Genomic DNA, 24834 nt, shown 5'->3' with positions numbered 1-24834 from the left:
ATCCTCTCCCCCTGAAAACATCCTGTCCACTTTGAGCTCCAGAAAATAAGAGTTATTTTAGGCTGGGAATATTGGGTTGAAGAAGGCCAGCAGGTGTTTTAACTGTCAAACCCGAGGGTGCTGGACCTTACTCTGAACTGCATTATATTTTCCCCAAAAAGTCATTTCTCAAGCATCCTAACCACACAGACAATTTTAGGTCTGTCCACCAGAACTGGCAGAGTAAAAAAGAACGAGTGGCAACAGGCCATCTGTATGTTCTGAGGAAATGTTTGCCAAAACATGTGACTACCTTCATGGACAAGTAAATTGTTAGTTTTGTTGTACTCTTTCTAGCAAGATCTTCGCTGGAAATGTGTGCCCTGAAGTCATGGTCATAGTAATGGCTTCTATTGAACATCAATTAGATGCAAAACACTGTGTTAAACATTTGGATTGTTCAGCAGAAAGCAGAGACACACTCCCTCTCCATCAGTCGATCAATTAGTGATATTTATTGAGTGCATTTGGAGAGTTCATTCTAGCGGAGGTTAAAATCAGAGTTTGATTTTAAGATCAATCAATCCAGCAAAATATTGTGTCTGCAGTGTGCTGAGAACTGTACTATGAACTTGGGGAAGTACAATACTGTCAGTCGACATGATCTCTCTCCTCAAGGAACTTGCATTCTAGCATGACTTCTGCACTTCAGGTTAGGGGTGTTATTTCAGTCAATCAAGCCATCGTCTTTCCTGAGCACTTACTGTGTGCAGAGCACTGTACTAAGTCCTCAGGAGAGTACACTATAATACAGTTGGCAAATTTACAATCTAGAGGACTGTAAGGACTTTCCACTGTTGTGGAGAATCTAGGGTACCATCATTCCTCATGGTTTTCCACATTAGAAACATAATAACAATGATGGTATTTGTTAAGCACTTACTATGTGCCAAGCACTGTTCTATGCGCTGGGGTAGATACAAGGTCATCAGGTTGACCCCGTGGGGCTCACAGTCTTAATCCCCATTTTACAGATGAGGTAACCGAGGCACAGAGCAGTTAACTGACTTGCCCAAAGTCAAACAGCTGATTAGTGGCAGAGTTGGGATTAGAACCCACAGCCTCTGACTCCCTAGCCCGTACACCTTTTACTAAGCCATGCTGCTTCTCATCTTAGGGATACGTCTGCCAACGACTTTGCATTGGCAGCTTGGTTCTCTGCTTGTGTAGAGCTGCCGCCTCTCACCGAGTCTTCCCCAAGACGGTGCCCAGTGCTTATATTGTACTTTCCCAAGTGCTTAGTACAGCCCTCAATAAATAGCATTGACTGACTGACCGACTGGCAGTAGAGTGCATGCTGTGAGCAGTACTGTGTTTCCCCCATAATGATAGGCGGGAGGAGCTTCCTAACGAATTGGGGTGGCAGATTTCCTTTCTCTAAAATAGCCAAGACAACCAGGATGCAGGAATGAAAGAGCCATGCTAGTGGATTTTGGTACTTTGTGGTTGTTTGGGGAGATAGATGAGATCGGGGCACAGTGATTAAGTTAGTGCTAGAGGACTAGAGAGGGTGGGCTGGGCTATAGTAGGAGATCCGCGAGGGGAGGTAGGATGGCCCGAGCTGATTGACTGCTTTGAAGCCAATGGTATAAAGTTTCTCTGTGATGCAGAACTGGATGGGTAGCCATTGGAGATTCTTGAGGAGTAGAGAGTGAATGTTTTTATTCATTCATTCATTCAATCATATTTATTGAGTGCTTACTGTGTGCAGAGCACTGTACTTAGTGCTTGGGAAAGTACAACAGCAATAAAAAGAGACCATCTCTGTCCATAACGAGCTCACAGTCTTTGCTGAAAATGATCTGTACAGCAGAGTGAAGTATGGACTGGTGGGGAGAGACAGGAGGCCAGGAGGTCAGCGAGGAGGCCGTTGCGGTAATCAAGGCGGGAGAGCAGTTCAGATGGAGAAGAAAGGGCAGAATTTGGCAACATTGTGAAGGTAGAATCGACAGGATTTGGTGACAGACCAAATATGTGGATGGAATGAGAGGGATGAGTCAAGGACAACATCAAGGTTACAGGCTTGTGGGACAGGGAGAATAGTGGTATTGTCTATAGGGATGGGAATGACAGGGAGAGGACAGAGTTTGGGTGGGCAGATAACGAGTTCAGTTTTGACATATTCAGTCAAGTTTTGGACGTGGTCTACGTCTGTGCTTTTCTACCCTTCTTTTGTGCCTGGCACATAGTAAGCACTTAACAAATACCATTATTATTATTATTATTATTATCATTACTAAGGTGATATCCTGCACTCATCCTGTTGGGAACAGACAAATGGAAAATGAAAACCACACACGGGTAGTCAAACTCTAACAGCAAACAATCCCTTCCCATTAAAGAGATCCAGCAGTTAGCTAAAGCAAGCAAGGAAACAGACTTCTCTCCTAGGAGGATGAGGTTAAAGAAATCAAACACTACCTCAGTTTTTTTGAAGGGCCGGAAGCAAATACCACTAGCTTCCAGTCACAGAAACTTCGGAGCCTGAGAACCCAGGCAGAAGAACCGAAGCTCGTTTGAGTTGGCTGGACATTAAGTTCCTTATCGGCAGTGAATGAGTCTACCAACTCTGTACTATTGCTCTCCTAAGCGCTTAGTAAAGGACTTTGCACACAGAAGGCACTCAGGATTGTGCTCACACACTCTAAAAGCTGTCCGTCATGTTCCGGTGGGTTCAGTGAATGAACGTTGTAAAGTGGATGTAGGAGTTTACCTATAGCTGAAGGGATTACAGCAGGGTGCCTTTGCTGAGCTCTAGCACCTTCGATGAGTAAAGGTTGTCTATGTTGACTTTGAAGTACCATCACTAATCAGTGGTATTTGTTCAACTTTGTGCAGAGCACTGTACTAAGCCCTTGGGAGAGTGCAGTAAAACAAAGTTGAGAGGCACCTTCCCTACCCTTTAGGAATTTATGGCCTATTAGATAAGTCTTGTTCCCTGTGCAGGGACAATTATGGGATCAGAATCTCACCAGTATGGTTCAATGATGCAATAGCTAATTAAGCAGTTAATTAAGGGAAAGACAATTAGGAGGAAACTCTAAACATCAATTTATATTCTTTAATCTCCTGACATTAGCTCCACAACCCAGAACTTCAAGTCCACTTGAAGTCTTCCTCGGTTGGTAAAAGTCAGTTTTCTGATACACGGGCCCAAGGAAAGCTATCAAATCAGCGACCCTCCCTCCTGAAACTAGACATGCAACGAATTAGGAACAAAAGCTTTGGCTGATTTTGGTGGGGCCATGGTGTTCGGCATCAAGTATCAAAAATACCCATTCTGCATCTGGAAATGGTCCCTTTTCCCCATCTGCTGGAGTGAAAGAATGAAATTGCCTTCAAATTACAATGGAAAAGGTCACCCAGTCTAAGAGCTCAGCCAGGATGGATTCTGGCCATGATTCTCTGAGTCACTGCATTTTGCAGCCTGAAAAGAACTAATAATAGGACTGATTAATAAATATAATTGAATCTTTCTCTAGTTACTGATGATCCTTCCTTTTTAATCTCATTCTCAGTCGCTCTCCTTCATTCACCACTCATTTCCACTTATTTCGGTCTTGATAAATATAGATAACCCTGAAATGTCATATTCATTTATGGGTATGAGTACACTTGACCTTCATGTTTCATTCTCCTGTATGAATAACGCAACTCTTCTCAACCACTACACTAATTAAGAGGCTCGAAATGAAACTGAAAATCATTTTGGTATTTTGATTTCTTTTTCCATGTAGAATGAGGTCTCCTCTAATAAGATATTGTTCGTCTCTTCTAATCCAAAGCATTTTTAAGATATAACATCAGGACCTAATGAATTAAGTCCAGTCTAAAGTCGAGGCACTTTAATCTCTCTCATCGTGACACTTGGCTGTGAGCAACACATTCTGACAATTAAAAAAAGGAAACTCGTACCTGCCAAGAGTTGGAAAGGAAAATAGGAAGAACAGTAGGAACTCTAGTGAAATGTGTTAGATGAATAACGCTATTTGGAGAAGCAGAGAGGGAAACCGGTGAATATTTTTGCTTCGAAAGAAGGGAGTGTGTCTCATAAACAGGACAGTTGGAATGTATGGAAAAGGTCCAGTTCAAACAAAATACAAAGCACATGACCAATATTGCTTTTCCAAACTAGGCAAATGCAGTTGTACTAGCTTTTTTGAGGGGCCTAAGGAGATCGCCCTTCCACTCTAGGTAAGAACTGGTTATAAGAGCTGGTTCCAAGTCTCAGGGCTTGGAGGTCAGCAGGGCCTCAGAGCCCCAGAGCTGCCTGCCACAGGCCTCCTGGCCTCCACCTGCTTTCCCACACGCATAGCATGTAGACCAGAGGAAAGTGTCTTATTCTCCCTCCTGCTTAGGCTGTGAGCCCCATGAGGGACAGGGATTGTGTGTGTCTGACCTGATTAACTTGTGCCAATTCCAGAGTTTAGTAGAGTGTTTTACATATAGTGGGAACTTATTGATTGCCATAATCTCTACTATTATGATGATGATGATTATCATTATTAGGCTTTCACAGCCTATTGGTAGCCAGGGAACTAAATCAAACTCCTGAGGAGCTGTCCACATCTGATCATGTGATCTCCAAACTGGAACTACCAAGTTCCTGACCCAGTTGTACAGAGTGCAACTCTCCCATTTTCTCCCTCCTCCTCTCAGCCTCCCTTCCTCCATGGTACGTTAACTATAAGCTCTTTGAGGGCAGATATGACTACCAGTGTATCAAGACTTTCCCAAGCACTTAGTATAGTGGTCTGCACCAAGTAAGCGCTTATTAAATATGATTGATTGGTAAAGGCTTAACTAATACCATCATCATCATATTAATAATAATAATAATAATAATGTTGGTATTTGTTAAGTGCTTACTATGTGCAGAGCACAGTTCTAAGCGCTGGGGTAGATATAGGATAATCAGGTTGTCCCATATGAGGCTCACAGTCTTAATTCCTATTTTACAGATGAGGGAACTGAGGCACAGAGAAGTTAAGTGACTTGCCCACAGTCACACAGCTAACAAGTGGCAGAGCTGGGAAGTACCTTCTCCCTTCTTCTCTCTTGTAACTATTTATCACTGGAAAGTAGCTTCCAGATATATACAGAAGCAGTGTGGCTCAGTGGAAAGAGCACGGGCTTGGGAGTCAGAGGTCATGGGTTCTAATCCCGGCTCCGCCACCTGTCAGCTGTGTGACTTTGGGCAAGTCACTTAACTTCTCAGTGCCTCAGCTACCTCATCTGTAAAATGGGGATTAAGACTGTGAGCCTTACGTGAAACAACCTGATTACCCTGCATCTACCCCAGCACTTAGAAAAGTGCTCGGCACATAAGAGCGCTTAACAAATACCAACATTATTATAGAGGGTTGCTGAGCCAAGAGATCCAAGCACTCTTAGAAGTTTGTAGCTAAGTGAGCAAGAAGAATTGGCATATCAGTTTCAGGAAAGTTGACACGGAATGTAATATTTCCTTAAGCCACAGTGTATTGCAAAATCGAAGTGAATCAAAAAGTGCTATTCTTATAAGCAATCTAATCTTGTTTTCCTAGTGATCCTATCATTCTCTATCTTCCCTTGCTGTGTAATGGCTCAGTGTTATAAAAGCAGGAGAGATTATACATTATTTTTGGAGCCCAGTTCAGTTTTATCTTTGAATAATAAGAGCAAGAATGGAATGACTCTGTGTGCGTGTGTGCGTGTGTGTGTTTTGGTTAACGCTTTTGACAGTGAAATTTTAATGAGGGGGTGTGGGCGTAAGGTCAATGGAACCACGGTCTCCCACGCTCACACCTTCTTCATCATTTACATGTAAAGATTACAATTTGCTGCTCTTTCGCTTGCAGCCCACGATTCCTAGGGGTACTTTTTTATGTGTGTCTTAGTGTCCCCATCTCCCTGAAGAGTCTGTTTTAAGATGGCCACCCTGTTTTTAATTGCTCTGTGCCACACTGACCCGTCTGCCCTTCTCCTACTAACTCCAATCCATCACATCACAGTAGATAATACCATTCAATCTGGGACAGAACAGTTCAACATGCAGTGAAGTTTCCTGAGGAAAAAGGAACTCAGCTTTAAAAAAGAAAGGCTGTAAGGCCCATCAAGATTAGCTTTGGAAAGTGCATTTCAGATCACCAAATATTCATGAATACGCTTCATCTTGTAGGCTCAAATTCTCCTCTGGCACCTCTTTTGATCCTAATGAGAGAAGTACCCTAAGTAGGGATGGGAAACTGTTGCTATCACTGTTCCTCACTGTTACTCCCTCTAGCCTGTAAGCTCCACAAAGGTAGGGAACATGTCTACCAACTCTTTTATATTATACTCTGCCAAGGTCTTAATACAATGCCCTGCAAACAGTAAGTGTGATTGTTTGGTTGTTCAGTGTTTCCCCTCTTTCTGGTTCCCTGTTTCAACCCCTTCCCTGCTGGCAGTCTCCTCTTGTAGGCTGTCAGCTCCTTGTGGGCAGGGATAGGATCTACCAACTCCATTATGCTGTACTTTCTAGTACAGTGTTCTACACACAGTCAGTACTCACTAAATATCATTGACTGATTGATTGGAGGCACCCCTGGTTTACCTTCAGCTCTTCCCACTCCACTTATCGTCATCATCTTCGTACCACCTTTTCCTCTTCCTTCACCTCTTCCTCCTATGTGGTGCTGCTAAAGGATATTGATTTCTCTGTCTCTCTGTTTTATGAAAAGAAGGAAAAAGTTTAAGCATTTTTATTCCTTCCCTTAATAGCATATAATCCAAGAGGAAGGAGAGAAAAAAGTCAACCCCTTTATGACCTAGGGGTTGACTATTATGGCACAGTCCCTATCCCACATGGGGCTCACTGTATCAATCCCCATTTTTCAGATGAGGTAATTGAGGCACAGAGGAGTGAAGTGACTTGCCCAAGGTCACACAGTAGACATGTGTCAGAGCCAGGATTAGCTACAGTGCCTGTCCCACATGAGGCTCATCTCCATTTTACAAATGAAGAAACTGAGGCCTAGAGAGGTTAAGCAACTTTGTCAAGGTCATACAGCAGGTCAGGAGTGGAACTGGGATTTGACTCCCAGTCCCATACCCTTTGCCCTTGTTCATGCCGATCAAATGGACCTACCAACACTCCCAAGAATTAAAATTTAGAAAAAGTTACCAAACTCTTTTCCCCTTGGAACTGTGCCTGCACTCCCAAAATGCCGATAACCACACTTTCTTTTCCTCATTTTACTGATGCCCACTCTGCAACCATCAGATGGTTACAAACCCCATTCTGAACTCCTCATTTAGAATGAAATCATCAATGTTCTAGTGATATTTTTGAAGAACAAGTCCTCCAGTGCTTTCTTTGGTTCTACTGACAGAGGCAGACTGGACAGACTCTCCATTTGTCTCAGTTTGGCATCACTTAAAAAAGTTATTAAGCTGCGTGAAACCTTATTTTAGTAAATAATGCTTTCTAATGTGCCTTTAGGAATCTGCATTCATTTAACCATGCCCAGGCTTTCTAAAGCTTTGCTTGCTCCAAATTAGACTTGCATTATTTCAAAAGGGGAAAACTCATAGCTAAAGAGGATTTTTTCTTTTAATTCCTTGATTACAAAGAAATATTTTGAATCTCATCATGAAAACAGACTCTTCTCAAAAGTTAGATCACATTTCCACAAGCTATTTTTGACAATTTTCTGTTAGAAGTAAACCATCAAGCTTTTCCCTTATTTTTAATGATTTATTCAGTTCACCTGAATAAAATAGAAAAATCCCTCAACTTTGAGGAGGCCACTCAAAAAAGCTCTAGTTCACTACCAATACCTGCCCAGGGATGGGTTTTTTGTTTGTTTTTGTTCATTTGTTTGTTTGTTTTACAGTTTAATTATCCAAGTTAGGATTTTACAGTAAGTGTAAATAACTGGTGGATAATAAAAGTATCTGAAGATAATGAAGCACAAGAAACTCTTTCAACAATGTTTGCCAATCATTCTGAGTAGGAGTCTTAACAATGCTCAAGCCAGACTCTAATTACTAAATGCATTTCAGGTTTATTTTTCCATTTTATTCAAGACATACACGCCTAGCTTTTAAATTGCCTTCTACTGACTTTCGGCCAGGAAAATACTACTTCTAGAAGCTGAAGAATTATCTCCAAGAAGACTTTTTCAACTGAAAAGGAAGACTTGAATTTCCAAAGCAGATATGGGAACATATGGGGAACTCCCAAAGTAAACGTTTGCCTTCTGCTTTCTTCCTGATGCCCTTCCTCCTACCTCTTTGAACAAAAGCTATTCCAAATAATAGTCCTGGACTGCATTACCTTAAGGAAAGCATGAGGGTGAATATTTTTTAACGTAGAGTTTCTTGTTGCAATTAATCCTGCTGAATGAGTGATGTGTTTTATACTTCTTGGCAGAGTTATGAGAGGTCATTTTGCCTATGTAGTAAAAATTGGATTCTGGAAAAGAAATAACATTTGCAAGTGGACATAGAGCTTAAACAAATGATCTATATTTTATGGGTGGAATTTAGAACAAACAAACACACATCAAGACTAACCAGAGGGCAGTTTGCACATGTTGGAAATAATTTAAAAAGGCATATATTTAGGGTAATATAATTTTGAGCAAGATTAAGGTAGCTAAATTTTTAGTCGTTTATTTTTTCTTATCCAGTTGAAACTAAGAGTGATCTTCCCTTAGACACTAGGATGGTTCTGATTTGGCGGTGGGGGTGACATACATTAGGAGAAGAGAATCAGCAGAAGCCGCATGGCTCAATAGATAGAGCACAGGCCTGGGAGTCAGAGGACCTGGTTTCTGCTCCCAGCTCCACCACTTGTCTTCTGTGTGACCTCAGGGAGTCATTTCACTTCTCTGGGACTCAGTTAACTCATCTGTATTGAGACTGTGAGCCCCACATGGGACAGGGACTGTAAGCAACTCAATTTACTTGTATCCACCCCAGTGCTTAGTACAGTGCCTGGCACATAGTGCTTCACAAATACCACAATTATTATTATTATTATTACTGTAAAATGGGAATTAAGACTGTGAACCCCAAATGGGAAAGGGACCGTGTCCAATCTGATTATCTCGTATCTACCCCAGCATTCAGAACAGTGTCTGGCACATAGGTTAGTACTTAACAAATACCATAAAAAAAAAGAATCAGACCATCGAAAAATGAGAAAAATATAAATAAAGTATTCTTATGTTTGAGTTCCAAAATCATGAAAAATTTCATCCACCTCCACTGGGGTCATCAGGATATGTAATTAGGGCTTCTATCTAGTACATGATGTAACTACCCTATAGGGTAATAGAATAGAATGGGTCCATTGAGAAATATACAAAGTTATGGTCTTATGACCCAATTTGCAGTGGTGAACTATTTTTTTCAGTTTATCGTAAAAAAAAAAACCCACTTAAAATTGTTCACACTGGAGGCTCCGGAGGACGTATCTGGCTTGTCTTCTGGAAAGTTGAACCGTGATACTTTCCAGCAACAGCGTCTGACACAGTTCCCATGGAGTCCAAATTTATAGTCTCCTGTGAATACTGAGGAACCATAAGACATACTCCCTCCACATCCAAATTAGGGCCATTCTCCAGCAGGAGTGCAGTTTCTGAGTAACTTCCACTCTGAGTTTTGGGGACAATTCCTCAAAGAACGACGGATCAATGGTGCCAAACAGGCCCCTTCTAGAGGAGCGGTTCATGAAGGCAGGTTTGACCAGAGGATCTGGTTGGCACTGGGAGAAAACTAAGACAAGAAACAGAAGCTCAATCAGTATGCTGTTCTTTGTCATTTATAAGGTTTTTTTGGTAACTCACACAGATTGTGGACCTAGTTGCCTGATCCGGACTTAAATCTTGATTAATCTAGGTCAGAGTCGAACTGACTTGAGAAAGAAAAATGGATTCTTCAGTCCTTTTCCCTATGTGATTACAATTTTAATTGACATTTGAATTGCTGATGCCAAGAGCATATGTGTTTGGTTTGTTTTGTGTTTTCTGAAGTACTTATTAAGCACTTACTATGTGCCAGGCACTATACTAAGAACCAGGGTAAGCCAATCAAGTTGGACACAGTCCACATCCCACGTGGGGCTCACAGTCTTAATCCCCATTTTATAGATGAGGTAACTGAGGCACAGAGAAGCTAAGCGACTTGCCCAAGGACACATATGCAGACAAGTGGCAGAGCCAGAATTAGAACCCAGGCCCTTCTAACTCCCAGGCCTTCGCTGTAGCCACTAGGTCACACTGTTGAGAATAAGGTTCATTCTTCAGCTTCCTCTTCATCCTTGGAAGTGTGCAAGATTATTGCTATATTATTGAAGTCTAGTCTGGATATTTGAATCAAGGTTGTAGCGCAGTGGTGAAGCCTAGAATTATGGAATGGTCAAGTTAGATTCCCATACAGGCTTGAATTCTAAGCCCAAATTGCTTCTTGTCTGGAAGCAAAACCAAGGGATCTACCAACTTCGGAGAGCTGACAACCAGCTTGGGCATGCCCAGAAAATCAAATCCGCCCTGTGAAAACAGAGTTTTGAAGGTGTTACCAGAACTCCCATAACCCTGGGGGTGTTTTAAGCCCTAGAAACTTGGGTGGGTGTCGGGGCCAATTCAACAGATGGCATAGAAGTTTCCAAGCCTCTGGGGACAGATTGGATTCTTCCAGGTTTCAGGAGAGAGATGATATCGAGGGGTTGGCAGGGTACTCCAGGACCTGCTAGAAAGAGTTCGGAAAAGGGCAAGCTAAGAGACTGTAGTCATGGAATGTTTCCGTTGACTCTTATATTGTACTCTCCCAGGTGCTTAGTACAGTGCTCTGCACAAAGTAAGTGCTCAATAAATAAGAATGAATGATGAAATTAGGTCCATATCTCTGGTCATTAAGAGAAAACAGTCAGGAATTTGGGAGCCACCAGATATGAGAGCTTGGAGTTGGGGAGATGGGGGTGGAGACTCACCGAAATAGCAGCTTTTGTCCTTCCACCCACCTCACACACACACAGCCCCCCACTAAAGGTAATGAAAGGTGGCTTACACCCCACTTTAAGGGTTCTAGAATGGTGGGTGGGTATATATCCCATCCCACCACCTGACCCTCCTTCGAAACCTTATTATTAGTAATAATAATAAGAATAATGGTATTTGTTAAGTGCTTACTATGAGTCAAACACTGTTCTAAGAGTTGGGGCAGACATAAGGTGATCAAGGTTGTCCCTCTTGGGACTCTCAGTCAATTCCCATTTTACAGATGAGGTAACTGAGGCATGGAGAAGTTAAGTGACTCATTAGGTCACGTCTCCTCCAAGAGGCTTTCTTCGATTAAGCCCTCTTTTCCCCAACTCCCTCTCCCTTCTGTGTCACCTATGTACTTGGATCTGTGACCTTTTGGTATTTGTTATTTGCCCCACCCTCAGCCCCACTGCATTTATGTTTGTATCTATAAACTATGTATTATAAATTATTTTTTTCTATTAATGGCCATGTCCCCCTGCAAAATGTAAGATCACTGTGGTCAGGGAATGCATCTACCAACTCTGCTATATTGTATTCTCCTAAGCACTTAGTACAGTGCTCTGCACACAGTAAATGCTCAATAAGTTCCATTGATTGATTGACTAATTCAGAAGGAACTGACCTTCAAGGGGTAGTCATTTGGGGCAGTGGGAGGGAGCAAAATCCAAACAAAAAATAATTATTATGATGGTATTTATTAAGCATTTACTATATACTAAGCACTGTGTTAAATCCTGGAGTAGACAAAAGAGAATCCATTCAGATCCATCCCACATGGGCTCACAGTGTAGGAGAGAATGGGTATTTTTCCCATTTTAGATGGGGAAGTGGAGGCCCAGAGAAGTTAAATGACTTGCCCAAGGTCTCACAGCAGGCAAGTGGCAGAGCTGTTAGTAGAACCAGATATATGATAAAGATGTGCTTTGCTAAGATACAAAGGACTGCTAAATAATCAGCCCCCAGGCAAACTTATTGGATCATATTCCACCAGTTGAAAGCATTGCTTTATGGATTGCTGTCCATTAAGTCACAGTTCCTTCATGGAACCAAAAAACCCAGGTCTCTTGACTCCCCGTCATCTGCTCTCTTCACTAGTCCAGGCTGCTGTCCCACAGCTCTTAGGCCGAGGGACATAAAGTGTGTGCTTTCCAGTGGCTGTTTATAAAACACAGTAAAATTCAAAATGGATCAAGAGCCACAGTTTTGTTCACTCACCATTTCACCATAGAGTGAGATCCTCTGGGAGAAATCCAGAAAATTAAACTCACTTCTTCCTGCAACTAGGTAATAACTTATGACCACAGCAAGAACAAACACATTTTCTTCCTCCCTTCCCTCAACCTCTCAGAAGAAATCAGGATCCTAAACCTTAACTCAACTAACCCCTCATCTCCCTTACTCCTTCTCTCTTCTTTGACACCCTTGGACTTGGATTTGCACCCTTTATTAACCCCCCCTCAGCCCCTCAGCCCTTAGGTCCATATCTGTAATTTAACAGTGGTCTCTCCCTCTAGACTGTGAGCTCCTTATGGACAGGGAATGTTTTTACCATCTCTGTCCTGTTGTGCTCTCCCAAGCACTTAGCACAGTGCTCTGAACACAGTAAGCACTCAGGAAATATGGTTGATTGAATCTTATTTACCATTCCTATTGCCTGTGCATCCTCCAAATCCAATTTGATTTCATCTTGGCATCCTAGGAGCCGAAGCTTTGTTATTTTCCCGCTACGTTTTGTTGTCATTTTAATGTTGATTTTCTCATGATATATTTCAGAACTAGAACTCGTCCACAACGTAGAGGAAAGAGCAAGGTTTGGAAGTCAGGGGACCTGAGTTCCAATGCCAGCTCCGCTCTTTGTCTGCAGGGTGACCTTGGGCAAGCCACTTAACTTCTCTGTGCCTCTGTTTCCTCAACTGTAAAATGGGGATGAAGCACCTGTTCCCCCTTCCCATTAAATTATGAGCCCTATATGGGACAGGGAACCGAGCGTAACCAGATTATCTTGTATCTTCCCTAGTGCTTAGTTCAGTACTTATCACATAATACATGCTTAACAAATATTGCTATTGTTGTACAATTATTGATTATTAACAAAACTAATAACTGGGTTAATATTCTGTTGCAGAAGAAAACAGATGTGCCTCCTCAAATGCAGGAACGTGTTCCAGGTGTCTCGCTCTAGGACCGGAGTGCGGGTGGTGCTCGCAAGAGGTAGGTTTGATTTTCCTTTGCTTCACAGTTGAGGTCTGTTCTACACTCTCTCTTTTCATCAGACTTCATCCATAGCCCTAGTTCTCTGCCCCTGTTGCCTTCCCCAAAAGGAGATACAGGCAGGAAAAATGTTCAGTTCTTGGGATTTAATCTTGAATATGGCATAGCTGACTTCATGAAAAATAGTCACCTTTTTATTTGGAAATTTAGACTACTTTTAAAGTATGGGGCAAACTTTTGTATGCTTTCCATATGCTCTATGACCCGGATTGGCAGACATAAATGGTAACTTTTGAGCGTTCAACAGACTTTGGCACAAAGCACTTTGAGTCATTTCTTTTATCCATTTAGAAATCTAAGTTGAATCATTTTCAGTTCATGCCTATTAGATGTCAACATGATACTTTGTTGTTATTTCACCTGTTTTTGTTTAAGGTCTCATCTTAATGTATTTTAATGTCATAATACATCATTTCCTTTGTCACTTGTGGAAAAACTGATGCCTGTCTTTTTTGACACCTGAAACTCAGTCCTGTGAGTTATTTTGAAAGGGTATAAATGGTAGAACCAAATATTATACAGATTCTCTTTTGAAAAGAATCATGATTTCTGTGCTTTGCCAAAGAGCAGTTAGTTCTAAACTGAATGTCATTACAAGTTTTCCATGCAATAATTTCCGATGAGTTATCTGGACAGTTGTCTGATCAAGCCTTTTAGGCCTTAAAGGGCCTTAAAGACCTTTAAATGTTAATCTGTAAACTGTCTGATCAAGCGAACCCTCTGCCTGACCTCATCATTTTCTATCTTTAACGAGTGTCCAGATGGCCTAATTTTGCTCTCTCTTAGGGCCCACAGTTGTTCCCTAGAGGGTGTCTGGGGATTTCTAGTTCCCAGATGGGTAGGGGCAGATCCTTTCGTACAAGCAGCTGTGGATCTGACACATTTCCGTCTCTTCAAGGAATAGAGAGGGGATCATAGATGCAGCTAAAATACTGCATATCCCCCCCCCCCCCCCCCCCCCGCACAAGGGCCTAGGCAAATATTTACTATGCCTCAGCTCCAGGAAGGGCACTGTAAGGTGAGTGGAATAAACAATGTTCCCCAGGGACTGGATAATACTAGTGGACCTGTGAGGATCAGTCAGCCAATTGTATTTATTAAGCACTTCCTATATGCAGAGCACTGTACTAAGCGCTTGGGTGAATACAACAGTAAGCAGACAGGCTTCCTGCCCACAAGCAGCTTGGAGTCTAGAGGGAGTTTACAGTAGTACAGCCACAGTGTTTCACGAGACATTTCCCACAAACAATGCTTCAGTCTACAATGGCCAGGTGAATTTTGGAGAAGATTTTTGCAGTGGAAACATTTGCTTTTGCCCCAAATACTGGACCTGGTAGAAGAAACCCCTGGCAAACAATTGAACCAAGCAAACGTGTATAGGGAAACAGCTTGGCCTAGTGGAAAGAGCACAGGCCTGGGACTCAGAAGACCTGGGTTCTAATCCCGGCTCTGCCACTTACCTGCCGTATGACGTCAGTCAGGTCACTTGACTTCTCTGTGCCTCAGTTCTCCCGTCTGCAAAATAGGGATGCAATACCTGTTGTCCCTCCTACTTAGAATGTGAACCCCATATGGGACTTGATTAATTAGTATCTACCCCAGTGCTTGGCACATAGTTAACACTTAACAAATACCACAAAGTATAATTATTATTCTCTCCACACCAAGGCAGTGCATGTGGAATGCAGTCCCATGCCAGAGCCCACCATGGTGTCCAAGCAATCCACACATCAATCAATGATGTTTATTGAGCACCTACTATGTGCAGAGCACTGTACTAAGGACTTAGGAAAGTCCAGTAGAGTTAGTAGGCATGCTGACACACTGCACTCTCTAGGGGCAAATTCCAGTTCTTCCCTTTGGAGCTCAGATCAGTGACTAATCCACCTGGTTCTACTGGGAAGAGCTTTTTCTTGAATCTCTTCCATCCAATTGCTCTTCTAGATCCCTATACCCCTCCATGCAACCTCCGCTCGGAAATTTGAAGGACAGGGAAAATCGGAGGCGATAGAGGAAATAAGTGAATGAAGCTGAGTGGGGGAGAAAAAGACAAAAAGACCAAGAAAGTTATGCACAATATAGGGTCTAGAAGTTACAAGATCAATTCAAAAGTCAGTCTCGGATACCTGTTGAACTTGAAACATGATATCAGAGAACATCTTTGAACAAAGAGACTAAGTACTGCAAAATAATAAATTCTGAGTGTAAAAAAAGGCACAAACATGTTTCAAGTATTGTGACATCTCATTTTCTTAAGAGGGGAGCAGGGACTGGAGGTAAAGATATGATTAGAGGGATCTCAAGTTTGTTGGGTGGTAGGCAAGGGATGTGAGCTCACAGGGGAATTAAAAACAGGCTTGTAGATTATCAAACAAATGGCTTTCAGTTCATCTAAATATGACCCCTCCAAAATTGGATATAAATCTGCTTCGTATTTGATCGAATATTAAGCTGCTTCTATTTACTCCATTAAGAAGCAGCAGTTTTCAGGAATTTGTTTTGGTTTAGAGTCTTAGAGTTTTAGACAAGCAGCATCGCCTAATGGATAGAGCACAGGCCTGGGAGTGGGAGGGACTTGAGTTCTAATCCCAGCTGTGCCACTCGCTGGCTATGTGACCTTGGGCAAGTCACTTACCTTTTCTGGACTTCAACTACCTCATCTGTAGAATGGGGATTAAGCCTGTGAGCTCCATGTGGGACACTGTGTCCAACCTAATTAGCTTGAATCTATCCCACCACTTAGTACAGTACCTGGCACATATTAATTGCTTAACAAATACTATAAAAACGTTTTTAAAAAGTCTTTCCAGGAGAGAACTGATTTCTTCCTTGAACACATGGCTAGACTTGTTGAGTTCTGCCAAGAAACCTCTGAAAACTCGATTGATCAATTATACTTATTGAGTGTTTATTGTGTGCAGAGCACCATAGTATGTGCTTGGGAGAGTTCAATACAACAGTCAGTAAACACATTTCCTGCCCACATGGAGCTTTCAGTCTGGTTTACAGACTCAATGGAAACCAAGGGAATAAGACTCTGAATCTTTCTTTCACCAATATTGCTGTGGTTCAGTGAGAAATAGTGAAGATAGGGGAGGAGATGAAATTAAAATGACATCAGATTGTCCAAGATTTAATGGAGATTGGCTTGGTTTACCAGTCAACCAACACAGCCTCCATGAAGGTGCTTCTTGCCTCTTCCCATGTGTTGCCTTTGGCTTTTGTGTTTGTTCGCTTTTCTTCTCAAAATCTTTGCGCTTGCTCTGCTAAGTTTGCTAATTACACATAGGATCACCCACTTTCTCATCCCTGATTTTTCACTCTTCATTGATAAAAACAAAGTCCTAGACTTATTGGATCCTAAGCATATCATTACTTGAGGGATGTCTGCTACAGCTTTTTGAAATTTGAAGTACTTGGTGAGGAAATAGGCAAAAGGTTGTCATTTATTTACTCACTTTCATACTTATTCTAAGCTCTATTTTTAATCTATTGTAAACATCCGTGTAGAGAAGAAGACAGCTAATAAGATCATTCATTTGGAAAAATAAGAGGAAAAAGAAATCACACATTCAAAAAGAGACAGAGTATTGCCCTGCCTACTGTAATCTATTTTTCTGTGAAATTTGCTTTTCCAATCAGCGACTAAGCCCTTGTGATTTTTTTCAGGTTTGTTTCATTACACTTACTTTCCATGTAAATTCATAGTGGACTCCCACTCCTAATTTTAGAAAAAAGAATCTCTGAGAATGAAAACTTAAACCCCAAATTATATTATTCTATTTCTTTTTAGAGCAAGTGAGATTCATCATGGGATTATAGTCATTTTAGAAGAGATTTGTCTTTGTTTAAAGCTGGTCTATTGATCTGTCTGTGGATGCCTATGGTTTTCCAGATTTCCTAGGATTGAAAGAGAGTTTGTACCCCTTCCTTTCTCCCCACCCTTCTTGTCCCCCACCTCCTTCCATCACCACCACTGGCAAAAGCTATCTCCCATTTAGACTGGTAAATTTATGTTGATAACCACCTTGTCAATAGTTCCTGTCCCACTCCTTCAAAGCAACTGATCAACTCTATTCTTTGGGAGCAAAAGACAACCGGTTACATTACTTCAAGTGTCGTCATCTATGGACTCCATCTTACCTGCCTGCTGTCTTCTCGCACTTCACTCCAACTTGTGCTCTTTGCACTGCCCAAGATGATCTTCCAAATGGACTTTCCTCTTCTGACTCCTACCCACTATTCACATTTTCCTCACTACTTGAATACCCTCCTCACTCAGCTTCATGCACTTCCTAAAGACTCATTCTCTCACTAATCTCCCCACTTTCCTGATCACACCTCTCCATCCACCATCACAGCACTCATGTACATCTCTGTTTATTCACTGTGTGTATTATTTACACCTATTCTTTCACTCTTTTATCTATTTTACATTTCACAATGCATGTTGCTTCTTCCATTAGACTAAAGGCCTCTTTAGAGTAGGGATTGAGTCTCTTTTTTCATTTTTCCCCAAGGGCCTACTACAATACCCTGCACCCAGTGGGAGCTCAATAAATGCTATTGACAGTGATGATGCTCGTGATAATCTGGGAATTAATAATTAGATTTATAATGTTGGAATACAGAGATCCTTGTAGATCAGATTTATTGTATGATTGCTTGAGCCTTTGCTTTGACCTGGCTAGGCAAATTGGCCAAGATGAAGTAGAGGAAGGGTGATGAGCAAGGCCTGATTCTAGAATGGAGAATAAGAAGGAAACTTGATTTCTTTAATTTCTCCCCCACCTTGTAGTGAAGCAGTAAGGGGCCAGGAGACAGGGCACCTGGGTTCTAATCCCGATTCTGCCATTTGCCTGCTGTGTGATCTTGGGAAAGTCACTTAACATCCCTGGGCTTCAGTTTCTTCATCTGTAAAATAGAGGAAAAATACTATGTTTTTCCTCCCTGTTAGACTCTGAGCCCCCATGAGACAGAGACACCACCCGATCTGATCATATGTGTCTACTCAGTGCTTAGTACAGTGCTGGACACAATGTAAATGCTTAACAAATATCACAATTACTGCTATTAGTAGTTAATGATTTTTTTTTGTACTTCCCTGTGGCCCCTACCAAGAAGAACTGCTCTGGATGTAAGAAGCTAGTGTTTGTGTTGTCCAGGAGGCAGAGAGGGGAGCCATGCAAACCTGCATGATTGCAAGTGGAACCAGGGCAAATGGTGGTTGTGGGTGCAGGATGTGGGATTTGGGAAGGGCAGGGAAAGATTTGATAGAAAGAAAAGGATTTGTGTAAAAATGAATATGGTACTCTGTGTCAAGCACTCTGATAAACACTGGGGTGGATAAAATATAACCAAATGAGACATAGTCCCTGTACCACATGGAACTTAAAGTTTAAGAGGAAGGGAGAAAATTACCCAGATTTTACAGATGAGGAAACCGGGGCTCAGGGAAATGGAGTGACTTGCCCAAGGTCACACAGCAGGCAAGTGGTAGCGCAGAGTATCCTGACTTTGGATCCCATGCTCTTTCCACTAGAACTTTCTGCTTCCTAAAGAAATGATAATTCCTCTAGAGCAGTTAGTCCTAGAGGAACTGGAAAGGAAGAGCGTTATGTGAGTGAATTGGAGCATTCTCTGCCAAAACCCTGGTAAAGAAAGGCTGACTCCTGGACACCCAGGATGCTATTCCAAACAGCCTGCTGAGCCCAGTTCTTGCCTTCACTTCCTCCAGGGAACCAACAACCAGATTCTTCCCTCCTTTTCCTCCTCCACCACCGATCCTACAGCTGAGGCTGCCCAGGCAGAGCCATTAAAGATGTATACACTATGTGCATGAGCTTACTAACAATAATAATAATTATGGTATTTGTTAAGTTGCTGGGGTTGATACAAGCAAATTGGGTTGGACATAGTCAATATATCACTCACGTGAGGCTCTCAGTCTCAATCCCCATTTTACAGGTGAGGTAACTGAGGTCCAAAGAAGTGAAGTCACTGGCCCCAGGTCACACAACAGACAAGTGGCAGAGCCAGGATTAGAACCCACAACAAGTGGCCCATGTACAGTGCCCCAGTGCTTAGTACAGTGCCTGGCATATAGTAAATGCTTAACACATATAAAACTAGAGGGCAAATTCATTCTTTAGATTCATTTAATCCTATTTATTGAATGCTTACTGTGGGCAGCACACTGTATTAAGCACTTGGGAGAGTACAATATAACAATAAGTAGATACATTCCTTGTCTAGGGGAAGCAGGTTTGCTGGGGCTGCCCTGCCCTCTCTTTCAACTCCATAGTAAGACAAGAATCATCTCCCCCTTGAATCAGTCGACAGGGAGGATGCTCTCTCTTCTCGTGGACATATCCAGTTATCCTTCCAGTCCTCCAAGACTCAACTTTCAGACATATCTCAAAAAAGAATAAAATAACGTGACCCATTTTCAGTTATCCATTGACAGTTTTTGAGCTCCTTTGTGCATATTCTTCTTTCAGTGACAGCTTTTTTATAGCTATGCTCTTTAATCCCCTGTTTTCTTTTTTTTAAGGCAGCTAATATAATTTCATAAATTTGATTTAAATTCTATTTAAAACATGTTTGCCCTCATCCTTATTAGAAACATGTGTATTTATGGGCTATCCCACAGTTTGTGCAATTATGGCTGCATTTTCTTTATTCAAAACACTCACTGTTTGGTTTCCTGGGGAGATGCTGCAGCTTTTATGTGCTCTAAAATTGTCAGTGCTTTTGCTTCTTTTAAACAGGATTTTGGGGCAGGAGCAACGAAGAGTGAACGCTGTGACATCGTTTTCAATTTACTAAGCAAAGGCTGCAGTTCAGATTTTATAGAATATCCTTTGGTCCGTGTAACCATTCCTAATGGACAGGACACTAATACTCAAGTGACACCCGGGGAAGTTGCAATCCAGCTGCGTCCAGGTTTGCTAATCTAAACTATTATTCTTGTACTCATTCTAGGATCATTCAAATCACTTTCCACATGATTCTCTTCAGTGGTGCATCATGAATGAAATTGGATATTATAAACACTTCAAAAGAGACAATAGCTGAAACATGTTTAGACTGTGTAGCTGCATCAAGCTGTGAATTAATAGCTGATTTTAATCTTCTTTCTTATTTAATATTCCAGAATCCACCTCCCAAAATGCTAATGCATTCTTAAGATCACTGGTCCTTATAAATTCATTTACCCAGCAATATAAAACCTAAAAGTACCTATATGTTTCTCACCTTCAAAGCTGTTTTCGATTGTCCAAAATGGTTTAATTACACTTACCTTTAATGGTGTTTGTTAAGCACTTACTATGTATTAAGCACTGGTCTAAGCACTTAGGTAGATAAAGGTTTATCAGGTTGGACACAGTCTCTTTTCCTCATGGGGCTCGCAGTCTAAACTGGGGGGAGGAGGATTTAATCCCCATTTTCCAGGTGAGGTAACTGAGGCACAGAGAAGTTAAGTACCTTACCAAAGGTCACTCAGCAGACAAGTGACACAGCTGGGATTAGAACCCAGGTCCTCTGACTCTCAGGGCTGTGTTCTTTCCACTAGCCTCACTCTTTCTCATTTTGCATTTAAATATGTCTCAAACTGTTTTTCTTACTCAATTCTGAAGTTGTAAATTCCTTGAGGGCAGGAATTGTTTTTTGTTTTGTTTTGTTTTGTTTTAACTCTGTGGCACTCTCCCAAGTGCTTAACAGAGCCCTGCATCCAGTAGGTGGTCAGTAAATATTCATATATTGGAAGAACTTATATCTTAGATAAGAAATATTGTCTGTAATGCCTCCTTTGAATTTGTTTTATTTTAAAGCATTTAATGCTACAATGGCAAGAAATATAACTCCTTGAACAACAGTGGATACAGATCTATCATTTATCTATTCCCACTACCCTTAAGCACCATTCATCTTTGCCCATCATAGATTGTTTCTTTAAGCCTATTTTAATGCCTATGAGAACAATGTTGTTTTGGAAGTGAACATCTAAAATTTAAGCTATTATGCAGTGTGTCTCCAAGGAGAAAACCTGACATGAGGGTTTTGTTTGTTTCTTTTTAACCAAGAGAAATCATTAAGTTGAGGGAGGGTAGGGGCTAAACCGGAGTCAACATTATCTGATTTGAGAGCTAGTGGCCCAGTGAGTAGTATTATACTTAATTCCTCCACATCAGTTTAGTCTGCAAGCCTCAGGACCAAGGCCCACTCAGTCAATTATTTTTACTGAGTGTTTATTGAGTGCAGAGCACTATACTGAGCTCTTGGGAGAGTACATTATAACAATATAACAGTGACATTCCTTGCCCAAAATGAGCTTCCAGTCTGAAGGGGGGAGGGAGGCATTAATATAAATAATTAAAATTACAAATATGTACTTAATTGCTTTGGGGCTGGGAAGGGGCATGAATAAAGGGAGCTCATTGAGGAACAGAAAGGAGTGGGAGAAGAGGAAAGGAGGGCTTAGTCAAGGAAGACCTCTTGGAGGAGATGTGCCTTCAGTAAAAGTTTTGAAAGTGGGGAGAGTAATTGTCTGTTAGATAAGAAGAGCGAGGGCATTCCAAGCGGAAGCCGGGCGTGGATTAGAGTTCAGTGGTGACATAGACAAGATTGAGGTACAGTGGGAAGTTTGGCATTAGAGGCTCATCCATTGTTTCTGTCGGGAAACACAATCACCAACTACAAAGCAATGTACTAAATGTTTGGGAAATTGTGCTACAGAAATAAGTTAGCCTTTCCCTGCCCTCCAGAAGCTAATGAGTAAGCTCTGAGTGGGCGAGGAACAGAACCAATTCTTATTCTAGACTGTAATTTTGTTATGGGCCAAGATTATGTCTACCAACTCTGTTGTACTATACACTCCCAAACACTTAGCACATTGCTCTGTACAGAGTAAGCACTCAATAAATATCACTGTTTGATTGATTGATTGTTCTGTCCTTCCCAAGCTCCTAGCACAGTGCACTGCATCAAGTGTGTGCTCAATAAGTGTTACTCCAATTACATTGTAATGGCAGAACAAATTAGACAAAAGGCAGCCCCGTGGCACTTATGAACATACCCATCTGTAATTTATTTTAATCTCTTTCTTCCCCTCTAGATCGTAAACTTCTGGTGAGCAGGGATCGAGTCTACCAATTCTGTTATATTGTAGTCTTCCTTAATACAGTGTTCTAAACTGTGACATTCTTGTGGGCAGGGAATGTCATTTTTTATTATGGTATTGTACTCTCCCAACTGCTTAGTATAGTGTTCTGCACACAATAAGAGCTCGATAAATATGACTGAACGAATGAATGTAAGAGAAAATTCAGTATTTGATCAGGCTGGACCCCCAAATCTCTCAATGATTGCTGGCCTCAGCCTGGCTGGTCCAGGGTAAGCTCCCCACTAGTCAGTTCCTTTTGGGCCTACCTACTCTACTGTACTTTCCCAAGAGCTTAAAACACTGCTCTGCTCCCAGTAAGCACTTAAAAAATGCCATTGACTATAAGCTCGTTGTGGGCAAGGAATGTGTCATATTGTTGTGCCGTACTCTCCCATGCTCTGCACACTGTAAGTGCTCAATAAATACGATTGATGGGTAGATTGATTGAGGCAAGAGCTCATCTGGCCTGTCAGGGGGTGTCCCTGTAGAGCTCCCGTCTTTTTGCCAAAAAACAGTCCAGCTGGACCAGTCCACCGGACACTGGTGGAGAGGGGGAAAGGAATCCCCGGGTGGGCCGTCCCCCCTCCCCCCCTCCAATTGGTTCTGCCTCTGAGGGCCTCATTACATGCTCACAGTCAATATGGAGCACCACGAGGCCAAATGGGAGGAACAGATAGATGGAACCAAAGAAACTTCACCTCTTCAGGCATTTACTCATCTATACATCCGCTCTACCTTTTCCTTCTGTTCAAAATTATTTAGTGTCTGTCCCCACTTATCGACAAGGAGCATGACTTCTACCTCTATTTTACTCTTCCAAGCACTTAGTAGAGTTGTCTGCACACAGAAGGTGCTCATTAAGAACCATAGATTGACTGATTGGTTGATTGATGCAAACTGCCTCTTTCACATCCTCTCATGTTCAGCAGTTCGTGCTGGGATTTCCTAGGACTGGTTTTTGAGGCAGTCTGGCATTGATTCCAGAAGGAGGAAAGAAAGATGAAGATATATTTAATCTATCTATCCACCTATTTATAGCTATATCTATATTTAGATGTAGATATAGATAGATGCAGAGAGAGAAGAGAGGGAGATTGAAAAACTAATATACAACTGCAAATAGTAAGTTTTGATGGTAATACAGAAGCAGAAGTCAAAAGAAGATCATGGAAGAGCACAACTTAGTCAGGAAAACCCTGAGTCATCTCTCCTGTCTTTTAACTGTTTCCCATTGTAGTAAAGGATTGACTTCACTTCCTGTTACTGATAGAAAGACATCAGAAAAGTTAATTAAGTAATCAGTAATCCCAACCCTTCAGCACCAAAAACACCCTACACAAATGTCTATAATTAACTTGTTTTTAAGACGCCGAAGGAATGCATTGTCTTAATTGTGCTAGGCTCTCCCTCTAAGTAAATACATTAAATATTGACTCAGTCACCTCACAAATGAAAATGAGTTCAGAGTCCAACCTATGGGTTGAACATCTAGATCATCTTCTTTCCTCCTAAAATAACTGGTAGTCTCTGATCCAGACAGTCGCATGCTTGAGTTACTCAGGGTCACTGAAGATTAAAGTGGCAGTGAATCAAGAAAAAAAAAGGTTAAATAGTAGTTCCCCATGGAGACTATCTCTCCTGGGATGTTCCAGCTTTAAAGTTCTATTAGCCACAGTGTAGCTAATTCTGTAGATTTGTAGCAGAAGTTTGATTGAAATCAGAGAAAATAGAAACCACATTCATGTAAAATTGTTTGGTTCTTTATGGAAGAAAGCAAATGTGGTGTAGGAATATCAAAGATTTATGTTTGACACTGGACTGGTTTTGCTTTCCTTTCTTGGGATGGAATTTCACTCTTCTGGTTAGCTTGTTTCACCCTGAGAGGTAGCCTGTCTGCTGGTTTTTTGTTTTTTTTTCCCCATTGGCTAGTGGTACTCCTCTGGATCCATATTCTGAGTGAAAATTTCCTCTATGCATAAATACACATATTAAAGGAAATGAACAGTGTTCCTATGGAAGACTGTTTTGTTAGTAAAATAAGTTGATGCATTTTCTATTGATCAAGAGGCAAAACTACAATTACTGACTGTTTTTGTGTCCATTGCAACACAGTGCCTTTATTATCCTTGTGTTTCATCTGGCACTGCAGAAAATGGATATGGCATAATTAGTAATTAAAGTATAAGTAGGACAAGTTTTTACCTATACTTTAAAAACCAGAAGAAATTCTCCCATTTTCGGTTTGAACACTAGCTAGATCACCACAACTGACTTTGCCTATGAACACTGAACTTACCCCCAAACTTTCACCAACAAAGTATCAGACATCTAAAAAGTAAGGTGTCT

At 41.5% G+C, this 24834-nt stretch overlaps 1 protein-coding gene across 2 annotated transcripts in view; it reads left to right on the top strand.

The window, feature by feature from the left end:
• The window catches only part of ITGB8 (integrin subunit beta 8), an 84204-nt gene that overhangs the window by 8819 nt on the left and 50551 nt on the right, over window positions 1–24834 (top strand). For both annotated transcript variants that reach the window (XM_039912927.1, XM_029071165.2), the window contains exons 2-3: window positions 13177–13262; window positions 20093–20267. In XM_039912927.1, the coding sequence (XP_039768861.1) occupies window positions 13177–13262; window positions 20093–20267 (261 nt within the window). The remainder of the gene's footprint in view (window positions 1–13176; window positions 13263–20092; window positions 20268–24834) is intronic.

The sequence above is a fragment of the Ornithorhynchus anatinus genome, chromosome 8 (assembly GCF_004115215.2).
Source record: "Ornithorhynchus anatinus isolate Pmale09 chromosome 8, mOrnAna1.pri.v4, whole genome shotgun sequence".
Lineage (NCBI taxonomy): Eukaryota > Metazoa > Chordata > Mammalia > Monotremata > Ornithorhynchidae > Ornithorhynchus > Ornithorhynchus anatinus.
The sequence above is the reverse complement of the archived record's forward strand: the minus strand, read 5'-3'. Positions and strand labels throughout refer to the sequence as shown.